This window comes from Anolis sagrei, chromosome 4, assembly GCF_037176765.1.
Source record: "Anolis sagrei isolate rAnoSag1 chromosome 4, rAnoSag1.mat, whole genome shotgun sequence".
Classification (NCBI taxonomy): domain Eukaryota; kingdom Metazoa; phylum Chordata; class Lepidosauria; order Squamata; family Dactyloidae; genus Anolis; species Anolis sagrei.
In genome coordinates this window covers 218,630,868-218,650,411 of record NC_090024.1, presented here as the reverse complement: position 1 = coordinate 218,650,411, position 19,544 = coordinate 218,630,868, and the positions used below count along the sequence as shown (strand labels likewise).

The window sequence follows — 19,544 nt, the reverse complement described above, 5'->3', positions numbered from 1 at the left end:
ACTTTAAATGCATTAAATTATTTTAAAAAGTTAAACCAGTTAGAACAGTCAAACTCCTGTACATGTACATACTGGAGAAAGTCATTAAGTTAAAAAAAACTGTATTAAAAGTCATTTTAACATGGTGCCAGAATGAAGGCAGTGTCTGTACCAGTAGTACCTCTATGGCAGTGGCTCCCAATCTTTTTTTGACCAGGATCCACTTTGCCCAAGGACCACTTGACCAGGGACCATTCTCCAACATTAGTACCAAAAGGGTGATGAATCAGTTTTTGGGCAACTTTAGATCTGGTTTGGTTATTTGGGGTGCTGATTCAGAACATTGCATTGGAGACCACATCAGCTCTAGTTTCTGATACAGAACATATGCCATCCAGTAGTTGCCATCTGCTTGCCCACAGAAAACCATATTTAATTATCTAGAGCTGTGGACCTTATTTTACGTCTCGCAGCCCACCAGTGGGCCATGGCCCACAGGTTGGGAACCACTGCTCTAAGGGGAGGATGCCCCATAAGGATTACCTTACTAAAGCCATTACAGGAATTTCCTTTGGTTCCTCAAGTCATGCTTGGTTGGTACAGGGAGACAGTATTTTCAGAGGCTACAGCAAGTCTCTGACCTTCCTCAGTAGAAGGTCTCCTTGTTCACTACTTGTCCTTAACACAAAAAATGCATCCTCTTAGAAAAGCTTCAGGGTCTTCAGTGATCTTAACACAACTGGAAGTTTTGTTTTTTCAATGAGTTCTATTAATATGTTTTACTCATTTATATGTAGTGTTTTATATATACAAAAGCACTTTTTGCTCAAACTGTAGCTTGCCCCATGTTTACCACTTTCTCGTTTCATTGAAGTAACCTCTTAAATTGGATGTTTGTGACTGCTAAACCAATTTACTAGCGACAAGTACCATTTTTGTTTTCATTTGAACAAGAAAACGGAGGCGCCAGGGTGGCCCCATTCCAAGAAACTGAAGCGGGAAGAATCAGAAATAAAACACTGGAAACTCATCACAATTTTCAGCGCCTTTGCCCTCAATCATCTCATGCAAGAGACTCAACACTGAAATGGAAAATGTATGCTATTTCCTGAGCCCATTACAGGAAACGGGTTTTCATTATATAACAGCAGATGCAAATAGAGAGCTAATCTGTGTTATTTATGATGCATTAACCATTATAATGGTAAGGTGCAAAGAATGTTCACATTAACTTTACATCCAATTCTCTCCCTTACTGCCCGCTAATACCAATTTTAGATTTAGAGCTTAACAGCGGTCCATTACAAATCTAGTTTGTGCATCCAGGATGGTTCATAAAGGCCTAAATATCAACATTCCACATTTCTCAAAATTAGGTTTCACCGCACAGCTTTAGTTTCAATAAACTGCTTTAAGCATCCTTCCAGATTCTCTATGTCAGGGTTTACTATTCCTGTTTCCTAGCACAATGTGGAATTTCAAAGCCATGTACTAAAGGACCTTACATCATTTGTACCACAGAGAAAATATTGGCATCTCCTCACCATGGCAGGGAAATAAAATACACTATTGAGTAGACTTTTAGATGGCATTAAGGAAAAACACATCTCAGTGCTACATCTTCTCAAATTCTCATTTCCTCACTTATCTGGCAGAACAGGATGCTTCCACACTCCAGATGTGGATAGCAAGTGCTAGCTCTGCAAACAGTTCATGAATGTATACCATGCAGTCTTTAGGTCAAGGAACTGGGTGCAATGCCTGAATAAGATATACCTTTTTGGTAAAGTGATATTAAAGTGTTCAGATCATAAAGAAGATGAGGCTTCTAGCTTTAGTAGTCATGTAGAAAAGGGAAGCTGGAATTTCAACAAGTGTAACATAGGTTTTTAAACAGAGGCTAGATGGCCATCTGTCAGGGGTGCTTTGAATGCAATATTTCTGCTTCTTGGTAGGGGGTTGGCCCATGAGGTCTCTTCCAACTCTATAATTCTGATTCTATATCATGCAAACATAACATTTTGAAATTTCAATTTTTACACAAATCAGTCTTATTATTTCTTTTAAAACAGTCATCACAATAGTGCATTAACATCTCTCTTTTAAATGTAAACAGTTTCAATATACATTGCTTTTTTGGCTATGAACAAAAGAAAGATTTCTGTTGCCAACAGCTTGAAAATTAATTTCAGGGGATTCTTCTATCAAACAAAATTGAAAATATTTATGAGCAAATGTAAATAGTACTGGCCAAATTTAAGAATCTGCACAACTCACAAGAAAGTTGGATTGTTGTGTGTTTTTCGGGCTGTATGGCCATGTTCCAGAAGCATTCTCTCCTGACATTTCGCCCCATCTATGGCAGACATCCTCAGAAGTTGTGAGGTTTCTTTCTTTCCTTGCATCTTAAGTGTGGTCTCTAGTGTTAGGTGGACATTTTGCGTGGACACACTTTCATCCTTCTTTGGCATACATTATATAAATTATTGAACACAGGCGCCCATTTACCAAAACATCTGAGAATTTTTTTCTATTTGCACTTTTCAAATGTGTGCTTTTAGTGGATACATTTTTCAAAGTCTTTTTAAGTATGCAGATTTCCAAACACAAATTGAACCTGGCCCGCACCCACTTCTAAGCAGTGCTGACTGGGAAATCAGAATAAAATAACACCATTTAGAGAGTAGATTCCACAGATTTCCGCACTGGATGAATTCATCACAACTGTGGAGCAAGGTTGCCCTCTAGTGGACTTGGAAAGTGATTTGACTGTTAACATTTCATCAGAAATAACATTTTGATTCAATTCTTTGGGATTCATTCTCTTGTTAAACATGGTGGCTCAACAATTATTTTCACACTATATTTAAAATGCTGATAGCTAGGAAAATATACTATTTGCTTACATTACTAAAGAAAGTATATCCTGCAAAATGTTAGTTGGCAGCTAATACTGAAGAATGAAATTAAATTGCTGACAATCAAAATACTTGGGACAGATACAGAACAAAAACTGTATTCTCAGTAATTGTGCATTTCTGTAGTTTAAAATATGACACTCCAGATATTGAGAATGTTAATTCTTATAATCTCTACGTTTGCCAGCGCTGAAAAGACTTGAATCCACTAACATCCTAAAGGCTACATGCTGCCCAGCCTGTGGGTCCTGTATACATATTGTAAGGTATCATAACTTTTGGAAAAAAGCTTTATTTGGCTCCAAGTGCACAGGGGGCTTTGCTTACAGTGTGGACCAACTGAGTAGTTCCTCAACTTGCAATCCTCAGCTTCTTTTACAAATTAATACAACTCAATTGCTAGACTTATTTGCGAAGATATTGATCATGGTCTTGCCATCTTCAGCTTTTGGAAGACTTTTAATATTTCTTTTGATGTTAAATTGTGGGACATGAAAAACAGAAGGACTAGTGCAGTGCAAACTGTCTTTATTACAAGCACAGAGCCATGGCTTCTTCACTGGAGCGTGACCACCCTTTGATCATCAGATCCCACAGCTGTCAGGTGTACATCATTTCTGCCATGTGGGACATTTCCTTAGGGATATGCAGGAAATATTCCATATACCCCGAAAGGTCTTCAATAGTCACATCTTCCACATGAGCCCTGGCTTGCTCAGAGCAAGATCTCAGAGAGCAGGAGGGAGTTCTTGATGGCAAAGGCTGGGAATTGTCCTGCACATGTGTTGCTTTTTCAGGAACAGATTGAAGAGCATTTTGCAGACCAGAAAACATATACACTCTCATGTCTTGCCACTGTGTGCACTGACAGGTCTTGTCTACACATGCACACAGACTCCCTTTATTTTGCTCAGACACAGACTGGAAATCAGAAGGATCTGTAGCTTTTAGAATGGTTGTTGGGCTGCTTTCAGGTGTGTTCTGCTGCACCGTAGCCATAGAAACCCCAGAATGTTTGGCTGCTGTTTGCAGCTTCTCAACATTATTGAGAGTACAACTGGCCTGTTTGTTCTTGGATAATTCATCTGAGCTTGGCTCACTCAGGCCACAACTGTGATCAGAAGTGTTCACTGCATTCTCGGGCAGGGGTTGGTGATGTGTTGGCAATTTAATAGTGTGGTGGATGAACCTGGGAGGGTGGAGTACTGGAGACTTTGACCTCCGATGACGCTGTGTTCTCACTGCTCCTTTCACGGGTTTCCTCAAACACCTAGAGGATGAAAATGCAAAAAGTTAGTAGTTCAACCCAAATAAAACTGCAGATTAATATTTATACCATGAGTCACAAAGAAGAGATAGCATCTAAGTCATAAGTTGGATTTAAAAACTATATACTTATGGGCTGCCTAGTGGCACAGCGGGTTAAACCACTGAGCTGCTGAATTTGCTGACCGAAGGCGAGCTCTCACTGTTAGGCCCAGCTTCTGCTAACCTAGCAGTTCAAAAACATGCAAATATGAGTCGATCAACAAGTACTGCTTCTGTGGGAAGGTAATGGTGCTCCAGGCAGTCATGCTGGCCACATAACCTTGGAGTTGTCTATGGACAACACTGGCTCTTCAGCTTAGAAATGGAGATGAATGCCACCCCTCAGAGTCGGACACAACTATACTCAATGTCAGGGAAAACCTTTATACTGATATGGGTTGCTTATTGTAAGCGTTACTGTCACCTTTGGGAGCCACCCATCACTGGCTGCCACCATCATTTTCCTGCCCCAAAATTTGAGAAGGTCAGAAACAGAAAGAGTAGAGGAGTTGGTGATTTATTCACTAAATTTCTAGACTTATACATAAAAATACAGAGTACCCAATCTCAGTACCCAAACATCAGCTGGAATATGGAAATATACAGCCAACTGCAAATGTAGTAAGACAATCATGTGCTATCAGACTAACGTCTGCACATTTATTTGGAATTTGTGTACACAAAAATCTGTGCATGCTAACCCAACACAATCTGTATAACGTTCAATCAAGATATATAAAACATGGAACACTATTTCAGACTTTGCCTACATAGACCCTTATAAGAATGTTATTGAAACAATAACAGGATGGAGTAGGATAGGGTGGAATGATTCCAATGAGAGTGGAGCATGGTCATAGTAAGCAAATCAAATTCACTTTGAGAACGTTTAAAAAAAAACCTTTAAAAATTCAATAGATAATGCTTTTATTGGTTGATTTGTTTTGTTTTATTCTACTGCTACTTTTATTTTTAGGTTTTGTTGTTCTAATTTGCTCTGGGGCTTTTTTTTGGGGGGGGGGATTGTTTCAGGTTGTTTTTCTGTTTTTTTTTTGTGAAGAATTCAGCATTGGATCCAGACATAGCTATTCTTCCCACTGATTTTGGTGGGCATAAAATAATGACATAGAGTAGATGCAGCCTGCATATCTAAACTAATATAAGGGAGGGCCAAGCCTTTTTGGACAAAATGCAATAGTACCCTCATAAAGGGCTACAGGTAAGCCTCTAGAAAAGAGGATAAATAACAAACATAGGATGCAGACATTTAGAAGAATGTGACACACAGAGGAAGAACTATCTGGAACCACATGTATGGATATCTGCAATTAATTCCAAGCTTTCATTTGGATAAGCCAATATGAGGCAAAGGAACAGGAACAACAGTCACTGTCCTGAGAGAACAGGAAGGCAGGCTTGGAGGGTTCTGTGCAATCCTGCCTGTTCAAGGTACTATAAATAGGTGGTGAAGGTACGTGATTCCCTGTTGAGAGGATGAGAAGGTGTGGAAGCAATATGTGAGATTACAGGGGGTATACTGTCTTTCAGGTGCATGCATTTATGGCTGATAAAATATATGAAGTCTACAAACTGTGAACCCCTCCTTCTGATCCATGTGAGAATAAATGATTTTTTTTCCATGTCAGAAGTGACTTGAGAAACTGCAAGTCACTTCTGGTGTGAGAGAATTGGCAGTCTGCAAGGGCATTGCCCAGAGGATGTCCAGATGTTTAACCATCCTGTGGGAGGCTTCTCTCATGTCCCCGCATGAGAAGATGGAGCTGACAGACAGGAGCTCCCCCAATTGAAACTACTGACCTTTCAATCAGCAGTCCTATCAGCCTAAGGGTTTACCCCACTGAGCAAACAAGGGACAAGATACAGAATTCAACAAATTACAGAAACTATGAATATCAAGACGGAAACTTAAGAACCTTGGGGAACAGACTGCCATTGTAGCACTCCTTCCTATTATTTATTTATTTATTTGACGCACTTATTAACCGCCATTCTCAGCCCATAAGGGCGACTCATGGCGGTGTACAGTACACATAAAAGACAATTACAAAAAGCCAGTTTCAACAACATATAAACTATACAACAATTACAGACTACACTAAAAATCCGCTTCGTCTCTTAGTGGAATCATAGCCAGTCTCATATTCCTTGTTCCATTCCAGTTCTCATTACCGTATTGTTTAGCACTTAATTAAATGCCCTCTCGAACAGCCATGTCTTAAGGCTTTTTCGAAAGGACATGAGGGAAGGCGCCTGTCTGATGTGTGCAGGGAGAGTGTTCCACAGCCGGGGGGCCACCACCGAGAAGGCCCTCTCCCTCGTCCCCGCCAGCCGTGCCTGTGAGGCAGGCGGGATCGAGAGAAGGGCCTCCCCAGACGATCTCAAGGTCCTCGTGGGCTCGTAGGCCAAGATGCGGTCGGAAAGGTATTTTGGGCCGGAACCGTTTAGGGCTTTGTAGGCCAAAACCAGCACCTTGAATTGGGTCCGGTAGCAAATCGGCAGCCAGTGGAGCTGGGACAACAAGGGCGTTGTGTGCTCCCTGCCACCCGCTCCAGTTAGTAACATGGCTGCCGCGCGCTGAACCAGCTGAAGCTTCCGGGCCGTCTTCAAGGGCAGCCCCACGTAGAGAGCGTTGCAGTAGTCCAGGCGGGATGTGACAAGAGCGTGTACCACCGTGGCCAAGTCAGACTTCCTGAGATACGGGCGCAGCTGGCGCACGAGCCTGAGCTGTGCAAATGCTCCCCTGGTCACCGCTGAAACCTGGGGGTCCAGGCTCAACGATGAGTCCAGGGTCACACCCAAGCTGCGAACCTGCGCCTTCAAGGGGAGTGCGACCCCGTCCAGCACAGGCTGTAACCCTATACCCCGTTCGGCCTTGCGACTGACCAGGAGTACCTCTGTCTTGTCTGGATTTAGTTTCAGTTTGTTCGCCCTCATCCAGACCGTTACAGCGGCCAGGCACCGGTTCAGGACCTCGACAGCCTCCTTAGTAGCAGGTGGGAAGGAGTAACAGAGTTGGACATCATCTGCGTACAGATGACACCGCACCCCGAAACTCCGGATGATCTCACCCAGCGGCTTCATGTAGATATTAAATAGCATGGGGGACAGTATGGAACCCTGTGGCACCCCACAAGTCAAAGGTTGTGGTGCGGAACAGGAGTCCCCCAATAACACCTTCTGGGTGCGGCCCTCCAGAAATGACTGGAGCCACTGCAGAGCAGTGCCCCCAAGACCCATTTCCGCAAGGCGCCCCAGAAGGATACCGTGGTCGACGGTATCGAAGGCCGCTGAGAGGTCCAGGAGCACCAACAGGGACACACTCCCCCTGTCTAGCTCCCGGCGCAGATCATCCACTAAGGCGACCAAGACCGTCTCAGTACCATGCCCCGGTCTGAAACCAGACTGTGCCGGATCCAGATAATCCGTGTCTCTCAAGAATACCTGGAGTTGTGAGGCCACCACGCTTTCCATGACTTTGCCCAAGAAGGGGAGATTGGAAACAGGCCGAAAGTTGTCTAATTTAGTGGGGTCCAGTGATGGCTTCTTCAACAGCGGCTTTATGATAGCCTGTTTTAGGCTCGCTGGAATCTTGCCTTCCCGAAGGGAGGCATTCACCACCACTGTTACCCACTCAGCCAATCCCCCTCTGGCCTCCCTCAGAAGCCAGGATGGGCAGGGGTCTAGGATGGACGTGGTGGGCCTCATTCCTCCAAGTATCTTGTCCACATCCTCGGGTTTCACAAACTGAAAAGAATCCATCAAAATAGGACAAGCAGGTGCTCTTGTTACATTCTCGGAGTCTGCATCTAATGCGGCGTCCAGCCCAGAACGGATCAAGGCGACTTTGTCTGCAAAGAACTGAGCAAATGCTTCACAGCGCGCGACCGAATTGTCAGGGCTCCCACCTGCAGTGGTGGGAGTTAAAAGACCTCTGACAATCCGAAACAACTCCGCCGGACGGTTCTTTGCCGACGCAATAGTGGCCGCAAAGAAAGTTTTCTTTGCGGCCTTTATTGCCGCGGCATATGCCCTAAGAAAGGACACAAACCGTGCTCGGTTTGACTCGCTCGGATCCGAACGCCACACGCTCTCTAGTTCCCTCTTCCTTCGCTTCATCACTGCCAGCTCCTCAGTAAACCAAGGGGCTGGTTTAGCTCGGCTACTTGAGAGGGGACGTTCCGGAGCAATCATGTCAATAGCCCTGGCCATCTCCCCATTCCAGAGAGCCACCAAGGCTTCAACATGGTCACCTACCGAGGTGGCGGGAAAATCCCCAAGAGCCGTCAGGAATCCATTCGGATCCATCAGCCTCCTGGGGCGGACCATCTTAATAGGTCCTCCACCTTTGCAGAGGTTAGGGGGCGCAGTGAGCCTAAATCTGATCAGGAAGTGGTCGGTCCATGGCAACGGAGAGATGGACAGCTCCTCCACACCGCCACCCTGTTCCCATCCCTGGCAGAAAACCAAATCCAATGTGTGTCCAGCACAGTGGGTGGGGCCAGATATTTGTTGGGACAGCCCCATGGTTGCCATGGCAGACATGAAGTCCTGAGCCGCACCTGTGAGGGTCGCCTCGGCATGGATGTTGAAGTCTCCCAGCACAAGGAGCTGTTGAGACTTCAACGCCAGGCTCGAGACCACCCCCGCTAGCTCAGGTAGGGAGACTGTAGTGCAGCGAGGTGGACGGTACACTAACAGAATCCCTATTCTGTCCCGGTCACCCACCCTCAGGTAGACGCTTTCAAAATTTGCGGTCTGCGGGATGGGGCACCTGGTCAGATGGATGGAATCTCTATAGACCACTGCGACCCCGCCTCCCCGCCCTCCGGATCTCGGTTGGTGCTGCACGGAGAAGCCCGGAGGACAAAGCTGGGTCAGATTTACTCCTCCAGCTTCATCCAACCAGGTCTCCGTGATGCATGCCAGATCTGCCCGCTCGTCCAGGATTAGGTCCTGGATCCAGGTCGTTTTTCCGTTGACAGATCTGGCGTTCAACAGCACCACCTTCAGTCCAGAGGGTCCGCTCACCTGGTTACACCAATTTACCTTAGGAGACCGAGTTGGAATTGTTAATGTTTTGGATAAATGGTCCGAATTTGGCCGAATTTGAGGTCTCCTTTTCCCGCATCTCCTCCTTCCCACCACGACCTCTATGGGGGCCCCTCGGCTAGTGGAACACCTCCCCTCCTCCATGCCGCAGTTCCTGACCAGGGTCTTAATCTCTATTTCATCAGATGTTTGAAATGTTGGCGTTTTTTCTTGCCAATTACTTTGGTCTTCTTTGTCCCCCCTCCCTTCCTCATTGTTCTTCACAGGCTCCAGCCACCTTCCTATTGAAAGCAATGGCCCCTAAATACAGAGAAGAACACTGAAGTGAACAACTGACTCTGCAAATAGTAGTGCCATCAAATGTTTTGTTTTCTGGACTGTGTTGTATGTTTTCATCAAGAAGGCCTTCTTCATGAAAGGCTGGGCCTCAGTGTAGCTGATAAGAAAACATTTGTTAAGGGTCTGAACAGGAGTAGAATAATAGAATCGTAAGAGTTGGATGAAACCACAAGGGCCATTCATTCCAACTCCCTGCCATGCAGGAAAAGCACAATCGAAGTACTCCCAACACATGGTCACCCAGGCTATGTTTAAGTCTTCAAAGAAGGAGCCTCCACCAAACTCCAAGGCACCGAGTTCCACTGTTGAACAGCTCTTATGGTGATGAATGCTCTTCCTAATGTTCAGGTTGATTCTCCCTTCCTGTAATTTGAACCCATTGCTCCGAGTACTAGTCTCCACGGCAGCAGAAAACAAGCCTGCTCCCTCTTCCTTATGACATCCAACTGACTTATGGGGGGACACAGCATTCCAGAGGAAACAGAAACACCATTTACCAGAGACAATAACCTCAACAATACAGAGCAAACTGAAGCAACAGCAGAAAAATCTGCCAACATATGAAGGGGGAAACAAAAAGGAAATTTAGGAGATGATTCATGATCTTAGATTATTCTAAAGTAACACAGATAGCATAAATGAAAAACAAGGTAAATTTAAACTTGGAATCCAGGAAGGCAAATATGATTTATTAAAAATCACTAAAATGTAATGGAATTAGCCTTACCATGATGCGACTGGAAAATGATTTTAGTAAGGAGACACTGATGATTTATGTTTTATTGGTTTTATATGGTTCTATGTAAGTGCTAAATGTTTTAATCATATTTTTATGTCTGTTGGAGCATCAAATTGTTGCTGACTGTAAACCGCCCTGAGTTGCCTTCGGGCTGAGAAAGGCAGCATACAAATATGGTAAATAAATAATAAATAATAATGTCTGACACGTGGAGGCTCCACACACCATACTTTCTCCACCACCATCAAAGCATTAGGAAGAATTTCCTGGCAGTAAGAACTGTTTGACAGTGGAGTAGATTGCCTCAGAAGATGGTGGATTCTCCCTCAATTGAAATCTTTAAATAGAGGTCGGGCAGCCATCTCTCATGAGTATTTTAGCTGTGTATTCTTGCAGAGGATGGGTTAGGTTAGATGATTCTGTAATCTTACCAATGCCAGCTTTCTTTTGATGTACAGGCAGATTTCACTTCATCTTCATCTGAGGTTCTTAAAAATGCTCTTGAAGATGTTCCCTCATTCACAGGAAGAGAAATAGTGGATCTAAAACAAGAAAAACGTCATCAGAAAGGACTGAACAGGATATGAACAGGATATGTTGTCTTAAAGACACTCAACTCTTCTATGTGGTTACATGTAAATGTAATGACACCTGACAATTTAACTGAGGAATCATTTCTATCTATAATCTGACATGATGCCACAAAAATGTGAATGTATATTATTGTTGTTTTAAACTGTTTATTTTATGTTTTATACTTATCAAGGTATTTGGATTGTTGTTTATATAATTATAATATTATGTAAGCCACTTTGGGTCCCATGAGGGAGAAAAGCAGGATATAAATAAAGATCATCATCATCATCCTTCACCAGGTTTTATTTTTAAAGTTTGCAAATCACTATACTAAAAAGAAGTAAAAATGGAGTCAAATGAGCAAGTACACACAGCAATACCAAGAAGTTCAAGTTAGTTACTCAGTGCTGCATTACGACTTCCTTCTGGATTCACTGACTCATATTTATAGTGATGACTTCCTGCTTCAGCATGCTTTGTCATGATGGCTCGGCTCTATTACGTTTTATTGTTTGGTCTCATAATATTCCTTTTCAATGCATCATCAAAGCAGTATGCAGGAATAAGGAATGGGAAATGTTTTATTACAAGTTTTTTATATATATATCAGGGAAATCAGGACTACTTGGATGTGGCCCAGGTGTCTCCCATCTGAATTTAGTGTTATGCCTGTCTTGGCCCTCATTCTAGTTCTATGCATGAAAGAATGAAGTCTTCACAAAATGTATATTTGGTGTTGGTTAATTCAGAACTTGTCCACTACTACAGTGGTTGCAGTATAGTTTCTACAAACAAAATCTAAATCTTCAGTTCAAATTTTCTCAGTCATTAGCTCATTAGAAACCTTTCAGCAAGCCACTATCACAGACTCTGCTTCACATCTGCAAGAATACAATGCATCATACGAAACAGGCTTGAAAGAACTGAAATTAGATAAAATAATCTGTATATTCAAGATGCGCCACATACATTAATTCTCTGTTTTTTAGAGCATAGGGGTAAAGCATAAGGCACAGAAAAGGCATGGGTGAATGACAGGAGAAATAGCCATGTTCCCAGCCATCAAATGATACTGGTCACATATATTTAAACTTCTCTTAACAACCATGACAGCAAGAGATTTCAAATTTCTTTCTTTATTTTATGACATGAAAAAGCACACCTTTATTCTATGTATTTAACATCCTAATACTTAACATCACTTACCCTTCTGAGTCAACCCTTAGCTTTTTGAAAGCTGCCTGGAGATTCTCCTCAATCTCCGACATGGTGTAAGAACAATCCACTATATTCTCTTCCTAGAGGCTAAAGAATAATACGTATATTAGCATTTGCAAATAAAAATTTCTTTGAAACTAAAATGTATTGGAGAATAAAATGAAAGCAACTAATTCCCTATAAAAACATTCAAGATTTGACTAATATAATTCTATCTGTTAGGAAAATCAGAGCAAATTGTATTTTAAAACTCCTTTAGACTTTATAGCTGCAGGTATTTGTGTAGATGGAACAAAGTTATAGACTTCTCTACAGCAGCCTTCTAAAACTGTTTTACCCCACAGAAATCCTTGAAATAACTTTCAGATTTCAGGGAACCCTTGCATAAACTTCTACAGCTAATAAAACTGTTGATTTATTTCAGTCATATCTCATCGAAACCATAGTGCAGTTTTCCCTACCTTTTTTTGACCAGTGATCACTCTCCAACTTAGCCCCAAAAGGGTTACAAATCGGTTTTTGGTCAACTTTAAATTTGATTTGGTTATTTGGGGTGCTGATTCAGAAAACTGCATCTGATAGACTACATCAGCTTTAGTTTCTGATACAGAACATATGCCATCGTCAGTGACAGGGAAGGAGTGGCAGGTGGCGCAAAAGGAGAGGAAATAAAATAAAATAAATAAAGAGGAAGGAGGATCACGGACCAGATTTTTGTCGTCAAGGCCCATTGGTGGTCCGCAGCCCACAGGTTAAGAACCACAGCCCTAGTGACTTGAGGAACCTTAGAATTCCAAGGAATCCTGGTTAAGCACCTCTGATCACATGCATACCTTGCTATTACTAAATTCCTAGTAATTCTGAGGGAATTCAATGAAGAAATTAACACAGATGCCATAAAATTGAATAATCCTACAGATTTCATATTTTCATACCAAGTTATACCTTCCCTTCCCAAATGGTGTGGTGCATGAAGTAGCCTACCAAAGACTTAGTTTCACACATCATGTGGGGAAAATAACTTAGAAAAACACTAAAAGACCTTAGTCCTATGAACAACTACTAAGGTATTTACAGCCACAAATTTTCTCTCAAGGCACATATAGGTTGCTGTCTTAGTGAGAAGGCAGCAACCTGTCAAATCACTTCAGATGGGAGGACAGGAATCATAATACTGAAGTATTCAACCATAAACACAACTTGATATAGAATATTAGATTTCAGGGAGATCAGATATAAATCATAGTATCTGTTCTATGTAAAACACACTAATAATAATAATAATAATAATAATAATAATAATAGAAGAAGAAGAAGAATCCTTGTTGTAAACCGCGCTGAGTCGCCTGTTAGGCTGAGAAACTGCGGTATACAAGTAAAGTAAATAAATAAATAAATAAATAATAATAAGAAGAAGAAGTTTTATTTGTATCCCGCTGTTCAACAATATAAAATTAACAAAATGCATGATAACAGACATATAAACAATTCAGAAATTAAATAAACTAATAATAACACAAAATACATGAAAAATTATACAGAACATGGTAATGTAACATCATCCATAAATAAAATAAAACAAGGTACATAACATTTATACCATGCTACCATTAAAACATCCCAAACACTGCCTTAGCAGATTCTAACATTTAAAATCGTGGCTAAAATACAATCATTAATTCAAATTTGAGCAAATCTGCCAGGGGTGCTTTGATTCTGTGCCCCTGCATGGCAGGGGGTTGGGGTGGATGGCCTTTATGGACTCTTTTAACTCTATGATTCCATGACATTCACTGAATAAATAGAACTGATATAAATGCTGGCATCTCAAATTCCACTGATTCAATGGTGCTGCTCCAGTTGTGACTGATAGTGTGTATATTGCAAAAAGGAAAAGTGGAAGATTTGAGTGTTTATAGAAACTGATTAAAAAGGTAAGATAAAAGCAGCACAAAACTGTATGAAAAAAGCTCACTTGGACACCATTCCCTTCCTACTCCATCGGCTGATGTTTGCTTGCTCTGAAAAGGTTGAATTCAGACATGTTTCTCAGGTGTCTCCTGCTTGGATGTCATTATGACACATCTAGAAGGATAGCTGTGTCATAATGAGTTGGATGTACATACCAAGTGTTTGATCAGGCAAGGAGGAACACACAAAAGGAAGTGGTTACTAAAAGACTGCTTCCTGCAATGCTAACCTGCCAAATGGATGAATGACAAAAAATACATATAACAGGCTGCTTTCACAGAAAGCTGAAATGAATACTGGATTCAAAGTTCTGATACAGAAGGCAAGCTTTCATTTTTTGGTTTGGCTTTTGTAATGCAAATATAGATATGAGAATATGTTTATGTATGATGTACCATTTCAAGTCATTAATTACATTTAATATTACTTTTTGAGAATCTCAAAACTTAGTTCAGTACAATTAGAAAAAATGTTTTATTGATTTACATGCACTTTATATCTCACCTTTCTCATTGCATGGGGCACAAACTAACCAAAGATTAACAATGCAACAGGTAATTGACTATTAAAGAAGAGAATAAAGAGTCAGACCTTAAAGGTTAAACAAATACTAAGAACAGGTCTTGGGCTTTTGCTGTACTGTGATAAAGAGGCAATGAAGGTTTGCTTGGAAACTAAGTATAGTATGTTCACCAATCAAACTAGAGGTATCCTGATTAATGTCAAAACATGACCACAACTACACCACACTTCAGGGAGATAAAAACATAAGAAAAGAGGCGGGTTATAATAGGTCACAACTCATTTATTTATTTATTTATTTACTATTATTGTATACCGCTATATCTCAAGCCCGAGGGCGACTCACAGCGGCTTCCAGACAGCAAATAGCAAGACAATAAAAACAGCAATAATTAATATGCAAAAACAGTTAAATTACACATTTCCATTACTAACTAATAAACAATCATCAATACACAGTTATCACAAATCCCATCCCCGATCGCCTCATCATCCAAGCGTGATCCAAATTCGTCGTCCATTGTTCCGTTCCTATGTTCAAATTACCAAAATTGCACTGAATTACTCAAACGCCTGCACAAACATCCAGGTCTTCAGCTTTCTACGGAATGTCATGAGAGATGGTGCCAGCCTAACGTCTACAGGAAGGGCGCTCCACAGCCGAGGAGCCACCACCGAGAAGGCCCTATCTCTCGTCCCCGCCAACCGTGCTTGAGAGGCTGGCGGGATTTACAATAGCGGCCATAGTCATATAGGTACGCTAATAAATGAATGTATCTTTTACCTACTTATGCAGTCCTTTTGCTACTTTATGAAAGTAGCAAACAAACCAGTAAGTCTATTTAACCATTTTTGTCAAAACCAGAAAGTTATGATTACTAATTTCAGAACAAGCGGGGATGGAGGATTACAAATTGGTTTAATATCCTGTTCTCTTAGAAAGCTGGCAGCCACAGACTCCTGTAACAAACAGAATAGGAAGTTGTGGTTAACAGTCTCCCTGATAGTACTATTTGCACTGGGAAGGAAGCAGCATAGAAACTACAGTCAAAGCCAAAACATCATTCTAATCTTATTTTAGGAAACCACAAAACGATAGCCTGAACTAGGCCACCATTTCTGCATCTGAAAGAAGGTATAACAATTGGAGAAAGGAACGTGTTCAAAACAAACACTAAGAGCAGTCTGCTTCTATTGGACTGAAAAGCATGTTAATTTAGATGTCATCGCTGCTTCAGAGACTATAGCTTTTTCTTCCTACAAAGAGAAACTGTGCTATAAGAAAACCCAAATACCAAGTCTGCTAAAACTTTGATACAAAATGTGCAAATTGACATATTCTGCCTGAGCTACATTTCGCATCAGTGTCTAAACCAGTGGTTCCAAAGCTGTAGTCCGTGGACCACCAGTGGTCCGAAAGAACTAAAATATGGGCTATGGCCACACAAAAGTGATTGGTCTCGCAAAACCCTCTCATAGTGCCAAGGCTTATTAAATAAGGTTTTCTGTGGGCAAGCAGATGGAGACTACTGGATGGCATATGTTCTGTATCAGAAACTAGAGCTGATGTGGTGTATCCAATGCAATTTTTTGAATCAGCACCCCAAATAAGCAAACTAAACTAAACTAAAGTTGACCAAAAACTGATTTTTAACATTTTGGTACTGTTGTTGGGGATTGGGAACTTCTAATTTAAACAGTTCTTCCTCTGTACATGAGTCAGGGCACTGTGAGCAAGCATACAGATGCTGAGTCATTTATTCTGCTCCACAGTTACACAAGGTGGAGGATTCTTCTAGGTAGTGCCATTTAGCCATGTTTTGATCTCCCAACATCACTTGAGTTGGTTCAGGGACTTCCAAGTTGCCCATTCTTGGTTTACCCCTGGAGGAAGACCTCATGGGGGTCCTTGCAGTTAGGATGCCTGGTTGAGCTGCCCAAAGGGATACTCCTGCTGTTGCTGAGGGAACATTAAGAGGAGTGATGGTTCTCATGAAACATTAAGAGGAGTGATGGTTCCCTTGATTTGAGTCTACTGGGAGGAAGCTGATAGCCATGCAGTGGATGGCTTTCACAGTGTTCAACGTTATTTCTCTCTTAATGGACAGCAACTTCCCATCCCACACTGGGGGGGGGGGGGGGATGCCAGCTATCTTATAGAGTAGGCATGAGCTAACTTCAACCCTCCGAGTGTTTTGCACTTCAACTTCCACAATTGTGGGAGCTAAAGTCAAAAACACCCAGAGGGCTGAAGTTTGCCCATGCCTGTTATAGAGTCTATCAACAGGTTTTGGAACGTAGAAGTTATTGAGTTTGAGAGAAGCTTAGACCCAATTCTTTCCTATCAAGGAATGTAGTTCTTATATTTTGTAAATAAACCTTTGTAGTAACTTTTAAAATTGACCTCTTCACCTTTGCCCTTTAAGTTCAAAATGTCTTTTTCAGCCACACAACACTTCATGTTTCTGCTTGCTGTGAGCTGACTGTTCAATTCAGTTTATATTTTTGAACGCTATGCTGTTTTTGGGAGAATTCCCTAACAAGTGGAACCCAAGACAGAAATGTTTCCATGTCTTTATAGAAAAACATTGTGGGTGTAGGCATAAAGCAGGTGAAGTCCTGTGGAGTAAATATTATACTTAGTAAAGCTTCCCTTGGGGAGTGTAGTATTGTTAGTATATTACCTGCCACGTGTTGCTGTGGCCCAGTCTCGTGAGCTGGAAAATAAAGTAATGAGAAAGTGCTGGTTTCTAAGATATGTAATGTCTTGATGCTTGTGGGTTAAAAGTATTTCTTGCTGTTTCTTTGTCACTGTTGATGTGGAGAGTGTCTGGTTTGCCAACTCTGGAACATGCAACATACAATTGTCCTTCTTTGAGGGTTCCTTTCAAATCTATGATACTACATCTGTGTGTGTGTGAATCATATGTATCTATATCTATGGCTGGATGGCTCTTTGTCAGGAGGGCTTTGATTATGTTTTCTTGCCCTGGTAAAGGGAGTTGGAGTCAATGGTATTTTCTGTTGCTCTTGGGGTTTCTGTGTAGGAAGTTTGCCCCAATTTTCTCGTTCATGGTGTTCGGAATGCTCTTTGATTGTAGGTGAACTATAAATCCCAGTAACTACAACAACCAAATGTCAAGGTCTATTTCCCCCAAACTCCACCTGTGTTCATATTTGGGCATTTGGAATATTTGAGCCAAGTTTGGTTCAGATCCATCATTGTTTGAGTCCACAGTGTTCTCTGGATGTAGGTGAACTACAACTCCCAAACTCAAGGTCAATGCCCACCAAACCCTTCTAGTATTCTCTGTTTGTCATGGGAGTTCTGTGTGCCAAGTTTGGTTCAATTCCATCATCGGTGGAGTTCGGGATGCTCTTTGATTGTAAGCTAACTATAAATCCTAGCAACTACAACTCCCATATGACAAAATTATTATTTTTGAGTAATTATTTATTTTATTTATTTAAAAAAATTATATCCCAATCTTCTCACCTTCGTAGAGGGACTCAGAGCGGCTTACAGCAAGGATTCAATGCCACTAATACAAGTTAAAACATCATACAACAATACAAGATTAAAATTCAAATAGATAAAATACATATATACCAAACTGCCAAGGTAAAATCATATTCAACTCAGTCCGCATATGTGGTCATTTACTTTGGTTTGTAACCAGTCTCAACATTATTCTGGGAATGCTTCATTCCATAACCAGGATTTCACTAGACTCCTGAAGGACAAGAGGGAGGGGGCAGATCTAATCTCGCTCGGGAGAGAGTTCCATAGCTGAGGGGCCACCACAGAGAAGGCCCTGTCTCTCGTTCCCACCAAACACACTTGCTAAGGTGGTGGGACCCAGAGCAGGGCCTCTCCGGAAGATCTTAACGTCCTTGATAGTTCATAGAGGAGAATACGTTTAGACAGGTAAACTGGGCCGGAACCGTATAGGGATTTATAGGTTAAAACCAGCACTTTGAATTGTACTCAGAAGCTAATTGGCAACCAGTGGAGCCACTCCTTGGGTTAGTAGGTGTCTTGTGGCCAAATTTGGTGGCAATTCGTCCAGTGGTTTTTGAGTTATGTTAATCTCACAAACGAACATTACATTTTTATATAGACAGATACTGAAGTAAGCTTATCAGTATGTCTATGTTGGCATTACTCTTACCATTACCAATTATATGTATGTATTGCATTTTTACACATGCCAGGGCAGAAAAGTTTCCATTATCTTTAGAAAAATGTCATTCGGCAAGTGAAGTCCTTCAATGAAACAGTCCCACTGAAGAAAGTTGTGGAATGTACCATTTTGGATACTTCCACAGCCACATTATTACCTTTCAATGAAAGATTTCCCTATCTTTAGAGGAAATCCATGAATTTCGGCGGCTGTATATGAACCCACGCGATCTCTTTGATCATCTGGAGAGGCCTGCTCGCGCTCCCACCTCCTTCGTAGGCGCGATTGGTGGGGACAAGGGAAAGGGCCTTCTCAGTGGTGGCCCCCCGACTCTGGAACTCACTTCCCAGGGACATCAGGCATGCCCCAACTCTGGCAATCTTTAGGAGGAGCCTAAAAACGTGGTTGTTCCAGCCAAAGTAAACTGGGAGAGGTGGGCGAATCCGAGGAGTGACTAGTAGAAGAATCAAGAGCGACGGAAGCCGCAGAAGCCCATACTTACTCGGAAATCGGGCGACCCAAACACCACCACTTCAGCCGCTTCGTTTTCCCCGCGGCGCGCTCTGAGGTCCTTAGCAGGCGAAGGACCCGGATGAGGCTCCCGCGCGCCAGAAAAGAAAAAAAAAATGACAGAGAGGGCTTAGTGCGCATGCGTCCTCCGGACTCGTCCCTGATTACACAAGAGAGAGCGACAGAAGGCGAAAGGGCGCAAGGCGGGGA

At 42.0% G+C, this 19,544-nt stretch overlaps 1 protein-coding gene across 2 annotated transcripts; it reads right to left on the bottom strand.

Moving 5' to 3' along the window:
• Positions 1-1,790: 1,790 nt before the first annotated feature.
• Positions 1,791-19,487, bottom strand: LOC132773172 (oxidative stress-responsive serine-rich protein 1-like). 2 transcript variants are annotated; one of them, XM_060772178.2, is made up of 4 exons: positions 19,327-19,487; positions 12,136-12,234; positions 10,785-10,895; positions 1,791-4,167 (listed from the first exon to the last, which is right to left on the bottom strand). In XM_060772178.2, exons 2-4 carry the CDS (start codon positions 12,195-12,197, stop codon positions 3,498-3,500), a joined length of 843 nt encoding a protein of 280 aa, XP_060628161.2. In that variant the 5' UTR covers positions 12,198-12,234; positions 19,327-19,487; the 3' UTR covers positions 1,791-3,497. The 2 variants fall into 2 exon arrangements, with proteins under 2 accessions (XP_060628161.2, XP_060628162.2); XM_060772179.2 differs by lacking the exon at positions 19,327-19,487 and adding an exon at positions 18,982-19,320.
• Between the last annotated feature and the right edge of the window lie 57 nt (positions 19,488-19,544).

Excerpts from the sequence above, each read along its gene's own strand:
- LOC132773172 (XM_060772178.2), bottom strand. The coding sequence starts at position 12,197 with ATGTCGGAGATTGAGGAGAATCTCCAGGCAGCTTTCAAAAAGCTAAGG. Across the intron at positions 10,896-12,135 it reads CTAAGGGTTGACTCAGAAGG|ATCCACTATTTCTCTTCCTG; the intron begins GTAAGTGATGTT and ends TTCTTGTTTTAG. Across the intron at positions 4,168-10,784 it reads TCAAAAGAAAGCTGGCATTG|GTGTTTGAGGAAACCCGTGA; the intron begins GTAAGATTACAG and ends TTCATCCTCTAG.